The sequence below is a fragment of the Ixodes scapularis genome, unplaced genomic scaffold (assembly GCF_016920785.2).
Source record: "Ixodes scapularis isolate PalLabHiFi unplaced genomic scaffold, ASM1692078v2 PGA_scaffold0__279_contigs__length_252992795, whole genome shotgun sequence".
Taxonomy (NCBI): Eukaryota; Metazoa; Arthropoda; class Arachnida; order Ixodida; family Ixodidae; genus Ixodes; species Ixodes scapularis.
The window spans coordinates 97,787,599-97,811,101 of record NW_024609835.1 but is presented as its reverse complement, the minus strand read 5'-3'; the positions used below and the strand labels follow the sequence as shown (position 1 = coordinate 97,811,101).

The window sequence follows — 23,503 nt, the reverse complement described above, 5'->3', positions numbered from 1 at the left end:
CTAAAGCCAATGCCAGCCGAGTTCAAAAATGGCGATTTTGTCGGCGTCCTCGCGCTTTTGAGATTTTAGATGCGACCGCATTTCTTTAGGCACCCCTCGCTTTTGGAAGGCAGCATGCCAGCCAATTTCGCGTGTTTTTAATTTTGTAGAATGTTGGATTCTTCTGACGCACGTGTCTCTTAAGGCTAGCCCACATGGCGCGTTTTTCAGTGCGTCTAGACGCGCGTCTCGGCTTGGCGCGCGCGCTAAGCAGGACGCGTGCGCCCAGTCAAACCACACGCAGCGCTACCGTGCACCGCTTCGCGTCTGCGTTTCCGAAGCGTCTGCCCAACGTAGCCAGACGCGCTTAAGAAACAAAAGCAAATATTAAATAGAAATCGCGCGGTAAATAATGGCTACATGCCATAACATTTAATTTTAGTAATAGTAAGCGCTCATTTTTATTACAGCAATCGCAATGAAGCTCAATTTCACTAATTTTCATCCTTTTTAGTGCGTACGCCTCATCCACGTTTCGATACGCCATTGGCATCACCATCGCCCGCACCAAAACATTTACAGCTGGCCGCTGGCCGCTACAGAGGTTACGTTGTTGCGGTTGTTGCCGGTAGTATTAATTTTGTACCTTTGTCTCTCGGTGTCCTTGTATTCTTTACATTTGGCCTGCCAGAGTGCAGGACGCTTTTGTACTTCGCTAGGTCCTCTTTGTTCCGCTGAAGCAGCGTCAGCCTCTCCCGCGGAGCAGAGAGGATTCCCTGGACTTGTGTAAAAGGTATGATAAACTGATATCCACGGGGGGAAGGACGTAACTACTCATGTCCGCCCTGCTGCTAGCGTTGGCGGGGCCTAAAAGCCGTTTTTATTTAAGGCCGCGAGCGTGCAAATTTTGTAAACTCCGCGCGCATGGGTGTGTGTGTGTGTGTGCGTGCGCGCGTGCGCTCTGCCTTGGAATGGCACAGGGCTGCTACCTGTTTTTTGTGTGTGTATCTTTCTGTTTTGAGTGTTTTATTTATTTTCCTTTCCCCTATCCCTTTCCTTACTTGGCGGCGGGCTAGCAGGCCCAAATGCGTAATGGTCTCAACCTTTTTGCCTAGCCTCGCACACTGCCGAGTGGGTATTGCAATATGTGCAAATAAAAAGTATTATTATTATTATTATTATTATTATTGCCTTTGTCGCGAGGTCTGTGGCGAAAACTACAGTCCTACAGTGGAGAAAATTCAAACGCTCCTTGCAACTAGTAAACACCGCGGTTCATTGGTTGTTGCCTTCTGGACGCAGCGCGAGGCGCGACGCGTGGACGCAAAATATCTGGCTCCTCCAGATACGCCGGGATGCGCCAAAAAACGCTGCGTTTCGTCCCGGCGCCGGAAGTGACGTCAAAGCGCAGGCGCAGACGCGACGCAGACGCGGAGAAAAGCGCACCATGTGGGCTAGCCTTTAATCAAAAGAGTACAATACCTTTTGTTTGGTCCAGTTTTCCACGAAGACAACCATCCAAAACCAAAAAGTTACAGTGTTTTTTTTTTTTTTTTTAATTTTTATGAGAGATGTTAAAATCAGGCTACCGACTGCACGGGAATGCCAAATGAATGGACTGACTTGAATTGCCTTCTGTCATTTTATGTGGCAATGTATTTTCTTGAATTTTAGCTGTACACTATGGTAGACTTTTAAAACGGCAATCAAGCCGCCACTTAATGTCACCACCACTTTCATCATCTCACGAAAACATCAGACCACACAGTCAATTGTTTGATTGCAAGCTAAAGCCATCTCTGAACATTTTTTTTTCAGGATTGTGGCGGTTGCTAAATTGCCACGACGTAACGCAGCCCGCGTCTTGAAACTTCAGTGCTGGAGGCCTAATATCAATGTTACACAGCCTGTTTGCATTCCGACTTATATCAAATGTCAACAGTTCGGACTTGAAGTACTGTCTGCCGAATACTGATAACAATCTGTTGGGTGCATTACAAATTACAATGAATTTACCAAGCTCACCAATGGCCTCTTGAAATAGATCATGCCTCCTCCCCACATCTCACGTAGTTCACCTGTATGCATGGGATTCCCCCCCAAAAAAGTTTACAAGATTTTTGTCACAAAAAAATATATATTAAAGAAAAAACAAACTCAAAGGTAACGCTAGAGGCCCGAACCAGATGCCAAAGTTTCAGTACGAACCGATATCTGATTCAAAAGTTATGAGTCATTTTCTGAAAATTTCGGTGGGAAAATGGCGGCCTCGGAGCTCACGAGTACATAAATAATGCTCCATAGAACCAGAAACCGAAAACGGGTGAAAAGGGACCCCATAATCCCATTGGAATTTTCAGAAGATCCCTTATAACTTTTAAATAAGAGATCGGTCTGTGCTGAAACTTTGGCATCTGATTAGGACCTCTAGTGCTATCTTTGGGCGAAGAATGAGCGTTCGGCGATGCGTAGTTTATTTTTGCGGTAAAAAAATTCTGTTTTTTTTTTTTTTTTTTTTTTTTTAGGGATACCTTGTAGATTGCAGGAGCTTCTTTCATGTATGTAAAAAAAAAAAGCTATACTGAGAACATTTTTACTCATTCGTACGCGCTGCGTTGCAGGCGGATTTCGACTGCATAATGGTTTCTCCAATAAAAGTGCACAGAACAAACGGGCGTTTGTGCTTGTAGAATCGTGTCTAGACGCGAAATATTGATTTTAAGAGGAACATTAAAAATTTTAAATCAGAGTTAAAACTGGTGAGCCATTCGATCGAGCAAGCGTAATAGTTCCCAATCAATATCGGAAACAAATTATAAGCGAAGAACCGGGAGATTCACCGATAACTAGATTTTATGTGTGTTTGAACTCCGCTGAAGAGATCCAAGTAAAACACAGAGGTGGTCGCCCCGGGCAGACATAACTCGAAAAGAACTTTCCTGGGGGCGTCAGAGCATACTTCGGTAAATTACTCCGGAAGCTTAATTCTATTACAGCTACAGCGACTTCGCTCCGGATCAAGGAAAAAAAAAGCATTTATAACTACTAGTGGCGAATACGTGACTAATTACAATTATGCGTTTCTTTAAGAAAATAATGCACTTCGCAATTGCGTTTCTTTGAGAGCTAGACGGTTTTAATTATCTCAAGAAGCCAGTGATGATCCAAAGTCGATGCTTTGTTACCTCAAACGCTTTATGATGGCGTAGTTTGATTAGTGCTTTGTGTTTTCTGGGTTTACTTCTCGAGTTTTCGTCTGCTTTTCAGGGTTTAATTCAAAAACAAAAACACCCAATTTGTGGTGTTGGTTAAGTGCCTGTGTGTGTGTGGGGGGGGGGGGGGGGGAGGGGGGGGGGGCACAGGTGGGATGTTGTGTTATGTCAATAATCGGTCTCAAACAAAAAAAAAAAAAAAAAAAAAAAACGACGACATTTGTCGGGGTTTATGTTGAAAAACATTTCATATGCGCGTGGCTCGGCTACTTGGAAAACGATCCGGTACCGATAAGAGAAGACGAGGAGATGGGTGGCGTGGTCCTAGAAGCAGGTATTCGCAGGAAGTCCAGCGGGTGCTGTGTTCCGGATGAACTTCAACGGTGATAAGTCTATCTACAGGTTCTAAGCATCTTAAAAAAATACGTTTACAAAGATCTGTAATGCAAAATTAGAGCGGAGCTCTCGAGGTATTTCGATTTGGCGATATACCACGCTAAACAATTCGAAAAAGGAATATAGTATGGGCAAATATGGATCACTTTCCTCACATACTGGTTCTCCACCCCCCTCCTATTCCGTTTCCTCTTCCTCCTTTGTACCCTCCTCCTCCGTAGCCTCCCCTCCTCCTCTTCCGTACCCTCCCCTCCTTCTCCTTCGATACCCACACATCCTTCTCCTCCGCACCCTCCCACCTCATCCTCTATACCCTCGCCTCCTCACACAGGTTCCCCGCTAAATTTAGCTGGAGAGTTGACGCCCCCGTGACCTCATCGTCAATTCCATTTTCCCGCTAAATTCAGCGGGGAAAATGGCGTCACATGACTTCGCGTCACGTCACCTATGAAAAATTCAGTTTCTCGCTAAGTATAGCGGGAAAATCGACGTCACATGACCTACTTCAATTCGATTCCCCGCTAAATTTAGCGGGAACACTGAAGTGGTGTGTAGGTCTGTAACGTCCCATTATGCCACACTGCGTAATCAGTTTCCCCGCTAAATTTAGCGGTAAAACTGTCGTCACATGACCTCCAACACCAATTCAGCTTCTCAAACTGTGACATCATATAATGCAACGCGCGCCGTTACGCCAACGCCGCTCAACACGAAAACGGGCGCCTAAAGCTGCGCTCTCCAATATTTTCAGGTATGAACGGCCGCTTTCCCTATTGAAAATTTGATAATAAATCGTGATACGCACCTCTTTCTGCGCCTTGAAGCAGACACCAGAACACGCCGTCGGAAAGTGGTTTAAAACAAGAATTACACCTCCTACACCCAAAGATTTTATGCTTTGTCAAAATATAATGCACAACGCACCTTAAGCGAAGGATAATAGTAACATTCGGAATCTTCACGCAATGAAGTAGTTTAATTGGTCAAATTTTATGGAGGTAATTGGAATTCGAAAATCCCCCCCCCCCCCCCCTTTCCCGCTCCCACGATAAAATAGTGCATGGGGCGGTGCGGGCTATTTGGTGCATATCTTCAAAAATTGTAGCACCGCGCGCACAGGACGAGGACACAGAGTAAATAGAAGAACGAAGGACGAGAATTGCCATCCGCATCGCCACCTTAATTCAGTTCATTTCTTCTACATTGGGTCCTTTTAGGTGTACTAACAGCGCCAGTCACCAAACATAGCGCTCGTCCTGTGTTCTTCTATTTATTCTGTGTTCTCGTCTTAGGCGCACTGTCTTACAATTTTTGAGGAGAGTGTCTGTATACTTCTATTGCTGCCAGTTTACTATAGTCGGTGACAGGTTGAAGACTTGACATATACTTTGCGTTTTCCAGTCTTCCCCACTCCTTCATTTCACATGTCCTCTCCCTCTTTTAACTTGCCCCAACGCGGCTCCCCTCGCTGTTTGAGAGAGGGGGGCGCTAAGAGGATTATCTTCCCTGCAGAAGACCGAGGTTCTGCGTCTGCCTTTAAGAGCCCGGGGCGAGAGAAAGGAGGGGTGGTGAGGAGGAGGCAGGTGAAATGTTGGAGAGGACAGGAGCTTCCGTGGCTTCCTTCGCCCTGGGATCTTGATCTGTCACCTATACGCTGTAGGACCCTTGCCATTTAGAACTGGTCATTTTTATTGAATAAAGATCAACAAACAAGCTTCAATAGTTAATCTTCGGGGTTTATCGGTATTTACCGAAAACGAGCGCCTGTAATATCCGCGTCGTCCTCCTTTGTCAAACCAACTACTCCAGACTTTTTCTCATTTTTTACGTAAAACAGCGAAGCCATTTTTAGAGCGCAGCTCTTAGGGGCCCGTTTCCGGCTTGAGCGGCGTCGGCGTAACCGCGCGGTGCATCATGGGAAATGTCCCATAATGCACCGCGCGAGCCCCCCACCGGGGTCACGTGACCTCGTGGGGGGGCACGTGACCCCCCGAGGTAACGTGACCCCCCGGAGTCACGTGACTCCCCTGAGGTCACGTGACCCCCGCCGATGTCGCGTGACCCCCAATGACGTCATCGTCACTGATGACGTCACCGGCATCTACATCGTCATCGTCATCATCACTGATGACGTCATCATCACTGATGACGTCATCATCACTGATGACGTCACCGGCATCCACATCGTCATCGTCATCATCACTGATGACGTCACCGGCATCCACATCGTCATCGTCATCATCACTGATGACGTCACCGGCATCCGCATCGTCATCGTTATCATCACTGATGACGTTACCGACATCCGCATCGTCATCGTCATCATCACTGATGACGTCATCAGTGACGTCACTGATGTCGTCACCGGCATCCACATCGTCATCGTCATCGTCACTGATGACGTCACCAGCATCCGCATCGTCATCGTCATCATCACTGATGACGTCACCGGCATCCGCATCGTCATCGTCATCGTCATCATCACTGATGACGTTACCGACATTCGCATCGTCATCGTAATCATCACTGATGACGTCATCAGTGACGTCACTGATGTCGTCACCGGCATCCACATCGTCATCGTCATCATCACTGGTGAAGTCATCAGTGACGTCACTAATGACGTCATCGGTACCCGCATCGTCATCGTCACTGATGACGTCATCAGTGACGTCAGTTATGACATCATCGGTATTTGGGGGTCACGTGACCCCCAAGGTCACGTGACCCCCCTGGTTAGTTGAACCCCCCCCCCCCCAGTGCCCTTCCCTCCTCCTCCTCAAGAGCTGCGCTCTAATTCGGCGTTACAGGGAGTTGTAAGCGGCTTTCACTTTCTTTTTCATCAGAAATACAGACGGTTCGCCAGTTATGATCTCTAAATAATTATGAATGATAATTGTCAAAGGAATTTTCACAACTGCAAGAGCGCTACGCCGCTAAAATCAAAATCTCAAACAGAAAAAAAAAAATTAGGGGCAGGGGAGACAGATTTAAGAGAGTTTACGCGCAGGAATGCGAAAACAATCCTACACGCAGCGCATTTCTACAAGCAGAACGACACGTCTTCCTTTTCCACACGGCGCTCCGACGGTAACTTTAAACGCCCCCGCGCAGGCGCGGCGCCCGCCGCCGGCTCCACGGCTTCCGTGACGATGCATCTTTGTTGCTGTGCTTGTCTTTTTAATGCGAAAGCATGAACTGGGGGGGGGGGGTTCATGGAGCGAGCTGACGTCATCGGTTTGAAGCTCGAAAACGGCAGATACACCCTTAAACAATTTTGTGCGTCTAATTTCACGCACAACCCTCGGAGAGCCAATCACCGCAACTTACAGAAGCAGCTCAGCGAATGGCAATGCCGAAACATATGTTTAGACCAAAAAACGCAGTCTGAGTTGTGACATTAAGCAATGCGAAACGTCACGCTTGCATTGCTTAATGGCACAACTCAGACTAAGTTTTTTGTTCTAAACATGTGTTTCGGCATTGTCATTCGCTAAGCTCCCTCCGTAAGTTGTGGTGATTGCTCCGAGTGTTGTGCGGGAAAGCAGACGCACAGGCTTTTTTTAGAGTGGTATACTTTCCGCAATTTCGTTTTCGGTTCCATTGGCTGGCGCGCGTCGACGGGGCTTCCATTGGCCGCTGCACTCGTCAGTTTCCACGACCGCTCACCCCGTGGCGCTGCGCGTCCAAGGTCACCAGGGGAGCACACGCGCTGACCGGCGACGAAAAGTACGCAGCAGACGAAAAAGGAAGCGGACGAGCGGCTTGCCTGCTTTCGCATTCATGACTCGTAAGTGCTTAGGTGCCCCTCGAGCTTCTTGTTTTATTTCTGAGGCGCGTCGACTTTTACCCTCAGCGTCCCCGCAGGGTTCAATGACGAAGCATCTTATATGACGCGTCGCAGCCATTGGGAATTCAAGTCTCGTTTTCCTGCTACAGACAACGCCGGCTTCGGTTCATTGGACAGTTAATGCTTTCGCATTCAAAATCAGAGAATGAAAGTATTGGGGTGATGGGGAATTCGGCCGTCTCCTAGCTGCTGCTCTCTATTTGTTTAGCACTGGACTTTCGGGCTTGGTCGTGCTGGGGCATCACTTCACGCAGCGCCTGCAACATGTCTCCTCATATGCACTCACACAAACCTGCACACGTCGTGTTTCGATTAACCTCTTTTTAAAAAAAAAAAAAGTGTTATAGAACGACACAGACCACTGCTTTTTGGCGCGCTTGAAGCAAAAAAGAGAAAAAAAATCTCGACCTGCGAAGTGACGCGTTCTTCGCGGGCGGGGAAAGGAGGCGCATGGCACGCGGCGAGCGAAACAGGCGCGCAGTTGGCGGGCGCACACGCCCCCGTTATTGATCAGAAGGAAAGAGGGAAAATTAAACGACATTTCCGTTTTGAATTCATCACTAGAAAAGCAGGAATTAAAAATTTCGACATCTACGTCATTGACTTGCGTGGGAGCTTAAAAACAAGCTGTCCCAAGCGACTTTTTTTTTCTTTTGCATTTTCATTTTTTTAATAGTTTATGTATGCTAAGGGTAAATTTCCAGCCGTATGCAAGATAAAAAAGAGTATTTAACTTGGGATATCAGTAATACTACAATGATATCGCGTTTTTTGTTTTGTTTTTTTCACTGAGGTGGTTTTGTTGATTCCTTGTCTGACTGTTGTGGGTTCATCGTGCGACGCTTTAGATTCGACTCATTTTGTGTCTTCATTTTACGTACTTCATACTGGCATAATACGGTAACTGCCTTTTTGATTATATTACGAGTCAGTTATTTCATTACTGTGCAACATCACCCAGATTGGCTATGTCCTTTTTATCACGGCAGGTCAAGGTAAATTTGATACATTCTAGCAGACAGGTACAGTTACTTAAAAATAAGTAATTAATTAAGTTACGTTACTGACTATTGGCCTGAAAAGTAATTTGAGTAGAGTAGAAATACTGAAATGTGAATTAATGGAGTGAATTACTAACTACTGTAACAAAGTGGCGAATTACTTTTGAAGTTATTTATATATTTTTAATGGTAACATGAAAATACATAAGAGTTTCGATTCGTTAGCGAAATTTTGCGAGCCAAATATAAAGCGGCTTGTGTTTTCACATAAATGCTTTTAGCTAGTTCCGCTTCTGTGTGACAAATGGTTTTGCATTCTTTGTGTTCTGTTCAGTGATGCACTGAGGACATATAATTTCTTTTTTGAGGTTTAGCACTGCCTGAACTTGATTTTCCAGACAGTGTTTGCTCGTTAAGTGTGCTGCGTAAAGTGCATTTAAAGTACTTGAAGTAAAGTACAAAGTTAATTAGGGGTTATATACTTCGAGTACATAACCTTAAGTACACCGGGTGCAATGTACTTGAAGTTAAGTACTATAAATACAACATACTTTTAAAGTAACGTAGAAATACTTTTTAACATAACCTTCCATGATACCCTTTCATATCCTATTTTTTACTTTATTTTATCGGGTATGCATTTCTCTAGGAGAAATTGGAGGAGACAGTTTTTTTTTCGGAAATGGCGGCAAATATTGGATAAAGTCAAGTCGCCACAGATTAGTTGTTTTACTCTCGCTGACGAACTATTTAACACAACGCACTTATAACGCAGCTATTTTCATCGGTTTTATAGCCGCCAATACTTCACTCAGCGAAATGACCAGATGACGTATCGAAGGACGACAGCGCGTTTCCAAATGAGGATACGCCATTTATTGTCTCAAAATTTGGGGAATTAACTTTAAAGTCGAGATTTTTACTTACTTCAGAAATTACCAGAAAGAATACCTCAGTAAACTACAAGTATATGCTCAGAGAATGTACTTCAAGTCAAGTACAAGTTTTCTAATCCTACCTGAAATAGTACTTTAAGTACCATATTCTTAAAATACTTCCCACTCCAGCTTTTTTTTTTTTTTTTTTTTTTTTTTGTAAAAACATTGGGAGAATTTTTTATCTTCTCGAACGATCTCCAAATATTGAAATACCTGCATATGCTGAGTTTTGGGAGGATAGGCAACGCAAAGAGATTACCTTTGCTCCCCCTTTAGCACGCAATTCTTCAAGTACAGCAGAAACTACGGCAGCGCCAGATGGGCTTCAGAGCGGGTGCTGCATTTTGTTACCTCCTTTGAGTGAGAGTTCATACGTTGGGGAGAAGCGGGGACAAACCCCTTCTTTAATTGCGTCGTCTCATTCAGCTCTGGGACACAAAGAAATGCCAGATTTCGAAGACTAATCCCGCATTTACTGGGCCTCACTTGAGAGTGCGACGTATCCGTCCGCTCATTTTTGGGTAGGAATGTTGTTGACCAGCTAACCTACGACTGAAATTCGAAAGTAATTTGTAATTTGAGTAAAATTTACTTGAAAAAAGTAATTCAACTACCAATTACCGAAATAAAAGTGTAATTGAAAGTTACTAAAATACTCAGATATGTAGTTAAACTACAGTAACTTCAGAAGAGTAATTGAACTACGTACAAGTCTGCATATTAGTTGGCACTGAAAAAATCCAAAGGGGACACAAACTTTTTATTAGTCCGTCAATGGCTGAGACAGGAGTTGTGATAAGCTATTCAATGTACTCAACATATTAACTATTTTGTTTTTCTGTTTTGAAAATTGAAGCCACTTCCGCTATGTGGGCACGTTCGGGGCCCCGCTTTGGGTGACATGGCTTTGACAGTTTCTCATCTGCGCGCAGGTGCACCCTCGAGCAGTGTCGGCACTTTCCAAATCTCGTGCGCCGACAGAGAGGCCTTGAGGCGAACACGGAATTTAAGATCGCCTGTCAGTGATTCAATAAAAGGCAGCCCTAGGGTGCCTCAATGTCCTTCTGTTTAGGGTGATGCCATCTTTTGTAGTACCCGGTGCCGACAGCACGCGCTCAAGGGTAAAATACAAAGAAATCGACGAAAACAAAATGTCGCCATAGCACAGTCAGCGCAAGAAACGCGTGCAGAGACACGCTCTTTCACGCGCCTTTGAACAAAAAATAAAAATAAAAGTGTGGGACAAAATGGCGAGATGTCTCCACCCAAAGCCAAGCGCACATGAAGGCACCCTAGGCAGCCCCAACGTGAGAAAATCCGAAAGAAAAAAAACTTGTAATGACTGTAATATAAATTTTTCCCTCCCGAGGTTCATGAGTAATGAATTGGAATCACAATTTACTCGGGAACTAATTAAATCACATTTAATATATCACTGTAATTTAATTACTACCGAAGTTTGCCTTAAAAGAGGGAGCCGACATTTAGCAAAGACATACGGAAGTGGCATTTCTAAGCTCTCTGGACAAAAGCTAATTTGTGACTAGACGTGTAACAAAGTAGCATCCTGAGCTGAATATAGTTGTGTTGATAATCAAAAATGTTCTAAGAAATCGTATAAAAAAAAAAGAAAAAAACGCGCGTGTATATGGCGAAAGCAAGGAGCATTATAGATATGATCAATCAATTTCTCACGGCATTCTCCTAGGTAAAGGCGAGCGCAATTACAGCAAACATCATATACGCAGGGTCAGAGTTGTCGGAGCACTTTGCCCAAATATATTTCAAACATGATCTGCAAAAAGAAAAAAAAAAGCAAGCATAACGTGCCTGTACTGAGCAGACGAATTCAGCAAGGGTCAACGTGAGCATACGTAGTACTAAACTAAACGCGTCTGCGCTCAACTTGTAATCTTTCTAACAAGCACCAATAAAGGCAAAGTACGTTTAAAGGAACCGTGAAATTATTTTTCAGCTTTTATCCAAATAAAGCTCTCAATAATTCCTGAATTCCAATAGAGTACAACTGGAATTTCTTTTCAACGCACTACGTAAACGTTTTAAAAAAATTGAAGAGGACACTTAAGACTGGTTACGCGTAGAAATGCGAAAGCATTCCTACGCGCAGCGCATTCCTGTAATCAGCGAGTCACGTCTTTCTATCCCACACGGCGCTCCGGCGGTAACATGACGCTCCCCCACTACGCAGGCGCGGCGAACCCCGCCGGCTCCACGTCTTTCGTGAAGAAGCATTTGCGTTGCTGTGCTTTTGGGCATTGGAAATTTAACTGCCGTTTGGCTGCTAATGAAGGACAGACAACGCCGGCTTCGCTCCATGGGAGAGTTAATGCTTTCGTATTAATATGTAATAAAAAAACCGCGTCGGCTTTTCTCCACGACTCACAGGCTCACCCAGTAGTCGGGTACGTCTTGACAGATTGTGCTCCTGAAGCGCTTAGATGTCACACTATAGGTTTCACATTTTAGAGCGGAGCTGTTATGGGCTAGTTTCCCTAGTTTCGTGTCCGGTACCACAAAATGTCGAAACAAAAAGTACACAAAGCTCTGGACAGCTACCACCTTCTATAAGCGACGGCGGCAACCACACAACCGGTGTGGTTGCCGCCGTCGCTTATGGATGGTGGCAACTTTTCCAGCTATCATAGCAGAATGGATAGTTGGGCGAGTTAATGGGAATTCATCGTAGGAAACAGCGCGCCAAACAGACGAGGACGAAGAAGAAACACACGAGACGAGCATACAGCTTCGCTGGTCTTCCGTCTTCGCCAGAGTGGAAAGGCTGAAAGATTTTTCCAGTTTCTTCGTCACACATCTATCTCGGTGTTTATGCAGCCCAAGATCCGTGCTTTGGATTATTGCGTCATCTACTTCGATTGAGCGCGCGCGCGGGGTACAGGTTAAACACGATTCCCAGCGGAACGCTGACGCAACTATCGACTTCGTCAGCCAGCCGAACGTTGTTTGTAAAACAGACAAATAATTCATACGGGTCGTTCCCACAGCTGCAGTGAACCGCTATAGGGTAGTGGCTGTTCGATGTCCCGCCTACTAGCTCCGAAGTAAAAAAATGGCGCGTGAATTTGCCCTCGTAAGAACGACTTTGTATCGAGACAAGCTCGTTCTAGTCGCTAAAATCACAATGCTATGTATACTTTGCGCAAGTTCGTCTGCCTCTTTTGCAGGGATTGTGGTGGCGTCAGAAAGACGCGGAGCTCTGATTGGCTCTGTTTGAAAAATAGTGGGAAGACCTCGAGGAGCTTGCTTTGAGGTTTACCCACCCTCCCTTCAATCAGAGCTCGGCGTCGTTGTGACGTCACCGCAACTCCAGCAAACGAAGCAGGCGAAAGTTCGCTCCCCAGTTGCTGGCAGCTTTAGAAAGGCAGTGAGTGACTTCTGATGTCCACGCTTGTTGCTTCGGGATTAGTTCTCCGGCATTTTTTTTTTTCGGCTGATGCCGCAATCTTATTGGCCAAGGAAGTAAGATGCTTTGGGTTTGCCACGCCCTGCGTTTTTTGAGCTCTCAGTGACTATACAAAGACACAGTTTGGATAAAAAAGGAATGCTATTTAAGTGCCGTTGCCAATCGATGAAGTGAACGCACTGCGCGTAGATTTACTGCGATAACAACGAGGGTTTTGTTGTTGCTGTTTTTTTTTTCATGAGCGTCTTTAAATATACAAAATAAAAGCTGCAAAATATTTTGGTCTAGAAAGCAAATTGTCTACAGCAGCCTTGTTAGGGCGCACACTTGTTGATATAAAACGCATGGATAAGGTATGTGTACAACAGTGTCTCAAGAAGGATGGTCTGGACCTCAAGCACATAACAGTGTGTGTGTGGTGTAGCAACCGTTGGGCGTTATAACAAAAAAAAAAAAAGTAACCCAGAACAATTGAAACAAATTGTGAGATACATGCTTTACAACTTACAGTTCATTTGCTTTTTTTGAGGGGGGGGGGGTACTTTTTTATGTTTAAGACAAAAGAGAGTTCTGGAATAAAGGGCCCCGTAGCTTGTGGACCCCCCAAGAATAGGGGCTCGCCACTGCGCTTGCGCCGAACCCGCGCTCCGCTTTGGGTTATGGGTTGGCGCTCGCCCCTGACGGAAAATTCGAGAAAAAGCGTGGGGCCCCTATCTCCTTGGGGCAGGGTTGCGTCGACAAACATGGCGACGTCCTTTCCGCTCACTCCGGAGCAAATTTGTTATGGTCGCTGCAGTATCAGCTACTTTCATTGCCACTGAATGGTTCAGCCGGCTTTCGCTTCGCTTTATCTAGCTCAAATAAAAAATAAAAAAATGATGAAGGGTGGGCTCGCCCCATTTTAAAGATCGTCTCTGATCTTGACTGTTCCTAAGCCTAAAGAGACGCTGCAACAGTTGACATGGCAACGTATTGGTACTCCCGAGGCTCCGAGTGGATTTCGTTCGCGGCTCGATACCTGTAGCTTAAGAACAAGTCTTCAAAGGCTTCATCGCTCCAGCTGAAAATTAAATACAGCAGCTGCTCCCAGAGTATGCTTCCTTGCGTTTGTCTTAGTTTCGGTATAGTCGAAGTCATCATATAGTCATCTTCGGTGACAGACAATAACGCACACACGAACGGCCAAAAAAAATATATCGAGAACGAGCGCCAAATTAGACCGCTACTGAACGGATTGTTTTGGCTGGATACAGCCCACAACATTTATACTGACAATAAATTTTCTTCTGTTTTAGCTGGTTTGATTTGGATTTACCTTAACTATAATCTGTAAAAAAAAAAAGTACTTGCTAAGCGTATATGTTTTACGTTTTTTAATAGTTCTCGTGTTTGATTATTACAGTCGTTAGCCGCATTGGCGCTGCAAAAGGTGAACCGTAAGCGCGCCGCTCTGCGTTTCGAAACCTTTTTATAAGCCGTCGACGCCAACCTTGCAGCCTTTGAGTCTTCCAATTTCTTAGGTGGACCCAAACGTTAGGACCCCTATTTTAAAATTCTCCAATAAGAAATATCATTTTGGTCCGGTTATCGGAGCCTAAGACAAAAGAGTTATAGCTTCCTTAGAAAAGACATAAGAAAGGGCAAAATATTACATTATATCCAGTGTTTTCCCGTCTTCCGGTTTCCTAATGGTGAGCCTTGTTCTCGCGGTTATTTTCGGGGTGTGGCCGGAACTATCTTAGCAGCCAACGAGTGTTCGACTGATCCCTGCTTCTAAAATATTGCTTCCGGCGTGTGCCAGACGAACGACAAGGAGCGGAACGTGGTCATCTTCGACCTCGGAGGTGGAACCTTCGACGTGTCCATCCTGAGCATCGAGAAGGGACTGTTCGAGGTCAAGTCGACGGCTGGGGACACGCATCTGGGTGGTGAGGACTTCGACAGCCGCATGGTCGCATTCCTTGCACAGGAGTTTCAGCGAAAACACAAAAAGAGCCTGGAGCACGACAAGAAGGCGCTACGCCGCCTCAGGACATCTTGCGAGAAGGCCAAGAGAACGCTGTCATCCTGTTCGCAGGCGAGGCGAGTGTACACCGGCCGATTGCGCCCGTCAAAGATCCATTGTCGGAAAATGGTTGAATTTTACATGACGGGATTGAACAGCTCAATAAACGCAGGCGAAGACAAGACACGACCGCAGCAGGACGAAACTTTGTTTTCTTGCGGTTTTGTCTCGTATTCTTCTGCGTTTATTGAGCATGGCATCTCCATCATGAGCAACGTTTACCAACTGGCCTATTCGGCTACCTTAGTATGGTTAAATTGTACTTCTGCTACAAGCCTAAAAAGTGTTTTCTAAATAATATTTTCCCCTTGCCGTCTGTCAATAAGGCCGAAAACACCATTTAGATTAATCTCCTCTTGTATTAAAATTACACTCACGTGATCATTCAAGGTATCAACCCTATTTTCGAAACAGAGTTCACCATATTAAATATGGTATTTGCGGCAGATATTATTCAGGCATTAAAATTATGCAGGTATAAAATGATTTTGTTAGGTCTACTGGCAGTTTATACAGTTTTAAGATGAATTCGTGGGCTATGTGCCATCTTTGCAGCATTGATGTATGATTGGTTACCTGAGCAAAGAACTTCGTCTCGGTGTGAAATGAATGCAGCACGCACGGGACAAAGTTCAAAGCCCTGAATTCTGTCCAGTGGGTTTTGTGTCCTGAAAACTGGGAGAAATAAAAAGAAACGGACACAAATCCAGTATAAGGAACAGTGATGCAGCAAACGAGTATCTGGTGAGTGTCGGGCAAGCGCGGGCGTGAAGCATGGATGATGAGCACAGGCAAGGCGTTTGTTGGTCGGAGAACCTCCTAGGAGAAGCAGGTTTGGACACATGGGACATTATTGGGGACTACCTAACACGTGGTGTTGGAAATGCTCTTATAGTTGAGTTCCAGTCCCTATGCACCTTACATCCTTGAATGCTTTTATACAAACTAATTCTCCACGCGCCTGTTTTTTTTTTCATTTAGTTTTTAGGTACTAGGTTATTACTGTTATTCGAATGTGTCTAATTGTTTTCGCGTGTTTAGTCAGCCTTGTGAAAATCCAGTTCCAATGAACTTTGGGGCGGCACAGCAGAACAATAAAGTATCACCTGACTTGCTTGCAAATGCGATAGCTTTTGTAAATGACGAGAATGGTGAATGGCAGAGGCATTTTACACAATATGATGTCTACAGAACCGTGTTCATGAAATAATGTGCTACAGGTATGTGGCTGTTATTGCCTCTGTGCTACAGTCTCACGCTTGTTCAAAACGCTAAATCCTAGTAATGCGATGATGGTTGCTTTTCTTTCAACCTCATGATCTGTGGATGAAGCGTATTATGCAGTGTTTCCTTACGTTTATGGTAGTTCTTAAACTAAATTTAGAACTCAGAAGTGTACGTATACCTTAGCTGGATAACTAACTCAGTGAAGACGCACTGTGAGATATCACTGATATAAAATTGAAATATTGTTCCCATGCTTTTATTCTATAAAAATGCGAGAATCGACACCTTAAAAATTTTTCTTCAACAACCCTTCCTTAATTATACAGGATGATTCTGAGAAAACTTTTGAAACACGCTAAATATGAGCGGTTCGAGATAAGTAGAGACTCTTTTCGGGGAAAAACTACAACCCTCGGCGGACGTCAAGGATTACAAAAACATACTAATTAACATGTTATTTAACGGAATTTACTAATTATTTTAATTAGTGAAAATGAACATATGGCCCTGCTGAGAAACTTGCTAAGCATCATCGAAAAACACTAAGTCAACTCTTTTGGAAAGATTCGTGACAGAGGCAGCATTTAACGGCGTTCCGTAAAAACGCTCGATGTGTACTCGTTTCTAGGCTTCGGTTCCTTATCGAAGCGCATTTCTGCACCCGCGGTCCTGCTCCCCAAAGGGCGAGACCTGCAACAAACGCACAACATACTTCGCTATAACCTACGAGCACGGCCGTGCTACCCTACGAGGGGGGCAGGCTGCGGCTTTGCGCCGCGACCACCGGGGAGCAGGACCGCGCGCGCAGGGATGCGCTCCGGTAAGAAACCGAAACCTAGAAATGCGTCTAAACTGAGCGTTTTTACAGAACGCCGTAAAATGCTGACCCTGCCTTATATCTAGGGTTCTGAGTTTCCGGTTTAAACCGATAAAAACCGATAAAAGTACGCCGAATCCATTTTCTGAAATTCGGTTTTAACCGAAAAGGTCAGCTTTTAGGTTCGGCATTTTCGATTTAAACCGATAAAAGTATGTCGAATCCATTTTCCAAAATTCAGACGTTAACCGGAAAAGGTCACTTTGACCTTCCAGTCGTACCGCAGAGCCGTGGCGAGAAAGTGGAACTAGAGTATGTATTGAAACGTGTCCCAATGTATGGAATACACGGATGCCATCACGACGTTTTGGTTTAATCTGCGCATCACCGATCGGAACGTGATGTCCGAAATGCCCCATGACTTCGCCATGTACGAGCGTGTTTTGAAACTCGTTGTAAGGAAGACTGACTTGATGCAAGCTCTGCATGTTGTGTTGTGCTTCAAAACGTCGCAGCGTGTTTCTTTTTTTGGTAGTCACAATTGGTTGATTGGCCGATTTTGACTTAGGCAGCGCTTCATCTCCTCAGCCGCTCAGTGTCCAGAGTTAGCGCTGAGAGGGCATCCTCGAAGCTCAGGGTCATATTAACAGGAAAGAAAGAGTTCGGACCAATGCGGAGAACCTGGGAAAGTACATCGGCGTGAACTATAAAAAGATCACGTAATCCTTATGTACAAAAGGTGAAGTTCCATGTTTTTTAGGCATAGGCTTCATATCTGACTTGTTTGTACTTCTGTGTTTTTTTTTTCTTGTTTCTTTTACAGTTACACACATTTGCCAAATAAAGTGTCCATTTCTTTTCCAATGCATCTGTGCCGTTGTTCTCTGAATGATTACAAATATCAGAGCTGCACGGGTCATCTGATTCGGCGTCCGTTGGCGTTTATTTTATATTCACCGAAAAAGCCGATAAACTTTTTGTGGGCATAAATATACGCCGAAAAAAAAACGAAAATTGAATTTTAAAATAAACACCATCGAAAGTACGCCGAATTTTTAAAAAAGTAAAAACCGAAAACGCGGAACCCGACTTATATCTTCTTAAAAAGGGTTACCTTATTGGTTCTCGATGGTGCTAAGCAAGTTTCTCAGTGGAAACATAAGTCTATTTTCATTAATTAAAATTTAATTAGTACATTTTAATTAATTATTGTTCTAACTAGTGTGCTTTTGCAATACCTCATGTCCGCGAAGGCTGGTAATTTGTTCCACAAAGAATTCTTTTTTAAACCAGGAGCAGCATATTTTATGGTAGTTTTGAAAGCTTTCTCAGGAACGCCCTTAACATTAGTATTCAAAAGCATCATTAATTTTAATCTCCTGTCTCGGAAACTCCGTAGAATTTGTACGTTTACATCAGTTGTTCTCTTTGGCTTTCTTACCGGATTTGCTGTGAATCTTAAAGGAGCTGTGCAACAATTTTTGTACTGTGCACAAATACCGCTTAAAACGGATTTCTAAAGTTAATGACCTATGAAACACGCGTTCGTTTTTCACCCCACGCAATAGAAGTCCCAGAAAAAAATTAAGAAAAACGAGCAGCGTTCACCCCCTCAACTCGCAGCCAGAACAAGCGGCCACGTGATCTGGAGCCGATTATATGCCGCCAGTGTTGATCATAGCCACGCGCTGGGGTTGGCAAAGCGCAGGACACGCGCTGAGTTCCAGACATTGTTATGGCTCAGCTATTGTCGTCGTTGCAGCGATTGGACACAGGCAACTACCCGACTGCTTATCGAGCTAGCAATTGTCACGAGCCCAAGTCGAGTGCCCACGCAATGCTCGGGTCCAATCTATGAACCGCATTCAAATATCGTCACTTGGGTGTACTGCGATCCCCGAGTTACGTCATCAAATTTTGCAAAGGAGAGATTGAATGAAAATGATCGTTTTTGTCCTTGAAATTACACCGCAACAAAGGAGTTTCTTGGCCAATGACGTTGCGTGTGAGTATCCTTGAGTCCCCGGTGTGCCAGTAAGCTCGTGTAGAGAGAAAAACATTCCAATTGAATATCGTTGCACAGCACCTTTAAGATGATACAAAAGGTTTCTAGCTAATACTTCATTGCGAAAAGTTTAGTTAAAGTTGGTGCCCCAATGCATACTCGTTACGCTTTCTTTGTGATTTTATTTGTACTTCAAAATGCAGCATTGAGATCGACTCCCTCTTCGAAGGCATCGACTTCTACACAACTATGACCCGTGCACGATTCGAAGAGCTCAACTCCGACCTGTTCCGGTCGACCATAGAACCTCTGGAACGCTGCTTATCCGACGCCAAGATCGGCAAGCAGGACGTAAACGAGATCGTCATGGTCGGCGGGTCGACCAGGATCCCCAAGATTCAAAAACTGATCCAGGACTTCTTCAACGGCAAAGAGCTCAACAAGTCCATCAACCCTGACGAAGCCGTAGCTTACGGAGCCGCGGTACAAGCCGCCATCTTGACGGACGGCAAGGCGGTTGAAGTCCAGGACCTTCTGCTCCTCGATGTCACGCCCCTGTCCCTCGGCATTGAGACTGCGGGGGGAGTGATGACAGTGCTGATCATGCGGAACACCACCATTCCCACAAACAAGACTCGCATCTTCACAACGTATACCGACAACCAGCAGAGTGTCCTCATTCAGGTCTTCGAGGGTGAGCGTGCGCTGACCAAAGACAACAACCTGCTTGGTAAGTTCGCGCTCAAGGGAATCCCGTCGGCACCGAGGGGTGTCCCTCAGATAGAGGTGACGTTCGACATCGACGCCAACGGTATTCTGAACGTCTCGGCCGTCGAGAAGAGCGTGGGAAAGTCCAAGAAGATCACCATCACAAACGACAAGGGCCGGCTTACCAAGAGCCAGATCGAAAAGATGATTCATGACAGCGAAAACTACAAAGAGCAGGATGATTTGGAGCGAAATCGCATTTCTGCTCGAAACGGTTTGGAAGCGTACCTCTTTTATGTTCGACAGAAGGTGAAGGAAGACAGTGCAACTAAGAAGGCCTTGACGGAGGAGGAGGCAGAGATTGTCACAAAAAAGGCTGATGAGATTGAGTCTTGGCTTGAGGCGAACGCGGTAAGGCGCTATCTCATGTTTTGCGTTTCTCACTTACGACTTGCATGTCTACTTCACATTTGTTAAAGCAGATTGATATTTGTATTTTGCAGAAAAAGCGCTATTAAAAAAGCACTTGAGAATGATAGATGGTTAACGTTACTCTCAAAAGATTAATATTCCTGTCTCAAATATCCACGGATCCCCATTTTATAACTAAACTCGTTTAGCGAAAAAAAGAAAATATATATATATATATATAAACATTTTTGTTTATTTATGTAGTAATAAGCTTAAGGCTTCGTAACACTTAGCAGAAAAAGGGTTTGGCAGCTTTTAACAGGGCATGTAATCAAAGGCTGGGATCCCCGGCCTTTCAAGCGTAACGTGATGTCACAAAAGGCTTTGTGCCACGAAAAACCACAAAAAATCCGTCACGCGCCAGCATAATTTAGTAAGTAATATTTATTTTCAGCGATATTTTGCGGAGGGCACCAGACAAAAAGCTTCCATAAGGTAGCTTGTCTGGGTCTCGTGCCATTGCACTTACATGGCATGGTAAAAACAACTACTATACGCTATCACTTTGTCAAAATAAAGCAAACGCGTACATCCTTTTTTGTTAAACAGTGAACATCATTGTGGTTTATAATGAACTTGTTAAGTAATGTAGGCAGGTTATGTGCAATAAATTGCAGTTCATAATTTGTACGAAAATGAGGCACATATTCCAGAACTCTCTGCGTCTGACAAGGATGGAAGACTCAGGTTTTGTCAGGTCGGATAGATTAGACAAAAAAGAAATAAACTCATCGGTCGAAAATAAATAAGAACATCGCAAACGGCACTCGTACACACTGGCAATCCTCATGACGTTGATTTGAAGAAATAATGGTTCCGTATGAGTGTCGTAAGGCACGTTTGTAATAAAACGCAGCATTTTTTTTTGTAGGATCGTAAGTTTGTTAACATTAAATTTAATTGTGCCCCAAACCGAATGACAATAAATAATTTGTGAGCTAAACAGAGCATGATAACTTGGCATTTTAATATTTACAGGCAGCAAGGAGCGACAGTGACATAGTATTCCAACAACTTTTGACGGTTTCTTAACTAAGTATTCGATGTAATTATCCCATTGCATATGGTCTGAAAAAATTACACCTTGCATTTTGTGCTGTTTGACAATTTCAATCTGGTCGGTGCCAATCTCTAGAGCATAATTACTTATAACGTGCTTATTTACAGGTGTAAACAAAATTGCTTTTACAAAGTTTATTCTAAGACCATTTATTGTTGACCACGAAAGAAACTTTTCCAGAACGAATTTCCCCATGGGTATAAGTTCGTCCATATTCGATGCAGATAGAGATATACTCATGTCTTCTGCATACATTACAAAACGTGCTTGGTTGCAAATATTGACTAGATTGTTTATATACACATTGGACAGCAGAGGGCCCAGTATGGTGCCTTGGGGCACACCAAACTTTAAGGTTTCCAAAGCGGAAACATGATCATTCACTGAGACGCATTGCTTACGATGTTCTAAATATGAACGAATAAGTATCAAAGGCGTGCCACGTATGCCATAACACGAATGTTTATCAAGGAGCGTTAAACGGTTAAGACAATCAAACGCTTTATCAAGATCAATAAATATTCCCAGTGTCAGCTGTTTGCATCCTATATTGTGTAATGTTATTTCTTTCTATGATATCAAAGCGCTTTCCGTGCATTTTGCCGCGCGAAATCCGCAATCAGTTAGCACTGATGGGGGGGGGGGGAGGGGGGGGAAGATTCGTCTAAGCGATATAGTTTTGTTTCTGGACCTTTGGAAATATTTATCGGGACCTCGATCCATTTAGTGGATCGATGTCCCACTAAATATAGTTTCACTTCCCTTTTACTTCACTTTATTACCGTAAAGACCCCCCCCCCCCCCCCCGCCCCCGTTTAGGGGGTATTACATAAGGGGTGGGTGTATAAAATAAACATTTGAAAAAAGTGCACATGTTGCCATGAGGACTCATTGTCACCGTGAGGACTGTTAAACACACTGTCGAAGCTGCAAAAAAAAAAACAAAAAAAACAAAAAAAAAACATAGACGTAATTGATTTTTTGCGACTTAGTCTCCAGTTGCTGTACCAGTTGCTGTACCAGCGGACCTCACGTGACATCCTCGGCGTGACAATCATCACATGACACCACGACGTAACACTGTGATGTCACGTGACACCGTGTATTTGTAACGCTGGTCCAGCAGAGCTCAAAACACGCTAGAAAATTTGAACGTGCCTTAATGCTTTGCCTTTATATAGGATTAAGTCGCGTTCATTCCTTTTTGTAAATAAAAAAACACAAATTTATTGCTAATAATCAAGCCATTACAATCTAACAAAAGACCACAAATTAATAAAGTAACTAAGAAAATACTGATAAATCGTGTTTTTGTAGAACAGCGTTGTTATTGGGAGCTCGCGCAGTCACTTTGAATCTCAATATGAACCGCGCCCTTCAAATTCTGCTTCTCCGATTAATCAAAGTAAGAACCAACACTGTTCATTAATATAACTCAAAGGTTTGATAAGCTCAACAACCTTGAGCTGTACTGCTTGTTCACAATCATGTTTTTTTTTAGTTTTTTTTTTAGTGTTGTTGCGGGTTGGTAACGCTCATATGCAAGGAGCGTTGTTAATGAAGTCTATTTGACATATCCACACGCAGTGCATGTAGAATGTAGATTTGGTGGAATTATGCCCAATATCAGCTCGAGGCAAAATCTCGGCTTGCTTACAAACCGACCCTGAAGACACGTTTTGATCTGTTCATTCTTTCTTCTTCAGAAAGCTACCGCGGACGAATTCGAAGTCAGGTTGAAAATGCTGAAAGAGACCTGGGAGCCAATATTCGACCGTAAAGTTGCATCCACTCAAGGGCCCGGTGATATTACAGAATAATGTCCTTTTTTGTGAGGTGTACTTTAATAAATAAATCAAACGTTCATTATCGTGGTGTCCGTCTCATTGTCGCCGTAAGGACTGTCAAACACACCGTCAAAGCTGGAAAAAAGAAAACACAATAGAAGTAAGTGATTTTTTGCGACTTAGTCTCCATTTGCTGTACCAGTTGACTCGCTTCCCATTCCATGTTGTTTGTTTTGTTTCATTTCCATAGTACGGTTTTATTGTTTTGGTCATTATTCGAGTGTGCATTGGATACAACTGTGATCATACGCTTTTCGCACTCTTTAATTTGTACCTGCCATTAAATACTTAAAGAGGAGTATACTGGATGCTCTCGATTACACACACCACAGCGCACTATAGCAAACAACACTCACACCTTACACACGAAAAATAAAGCAAAATTCAAACAAACCGCGCTGACTGACAACTCTTTTTATATAACTTTGTCTTCTTCAACCTCTAGCACCACCGAAGTTCCCAAATCACGCGCACCGATCTCCTAG

General features: G+C 44.0%; 1 protein-coding gene across 1 annotated transcript in view; it reads left to right on the top strand.

The window, feature by feature from the left end:
* Positions 1-22,991, top strand: part of LOC8024019 (heat shock 70 kDa protein 1A-like) — a 58,971-nt gene extending 35,980 nt beyond the window's left edge. The window contains exons 3-5 of the mRNA XM_029972157.2: positions 14,620-14,900; positions 19,136-20,051; positions 22,878-22,991. Of these exons, the coding sequence (XP_029828017.1) occupies positions 14,620-14,900; positions 19,136-20,051; positions 22,878-22,991 (1,311 nt within the window). The remainder of the gene's footprint in view (positions 1-14,619; positions 14,901-19,135; positions 20,052-22,877) is intronic.
* The last annotated feature ends 512 nt before the right edge of the window (positions 22,992-23,503 follow it).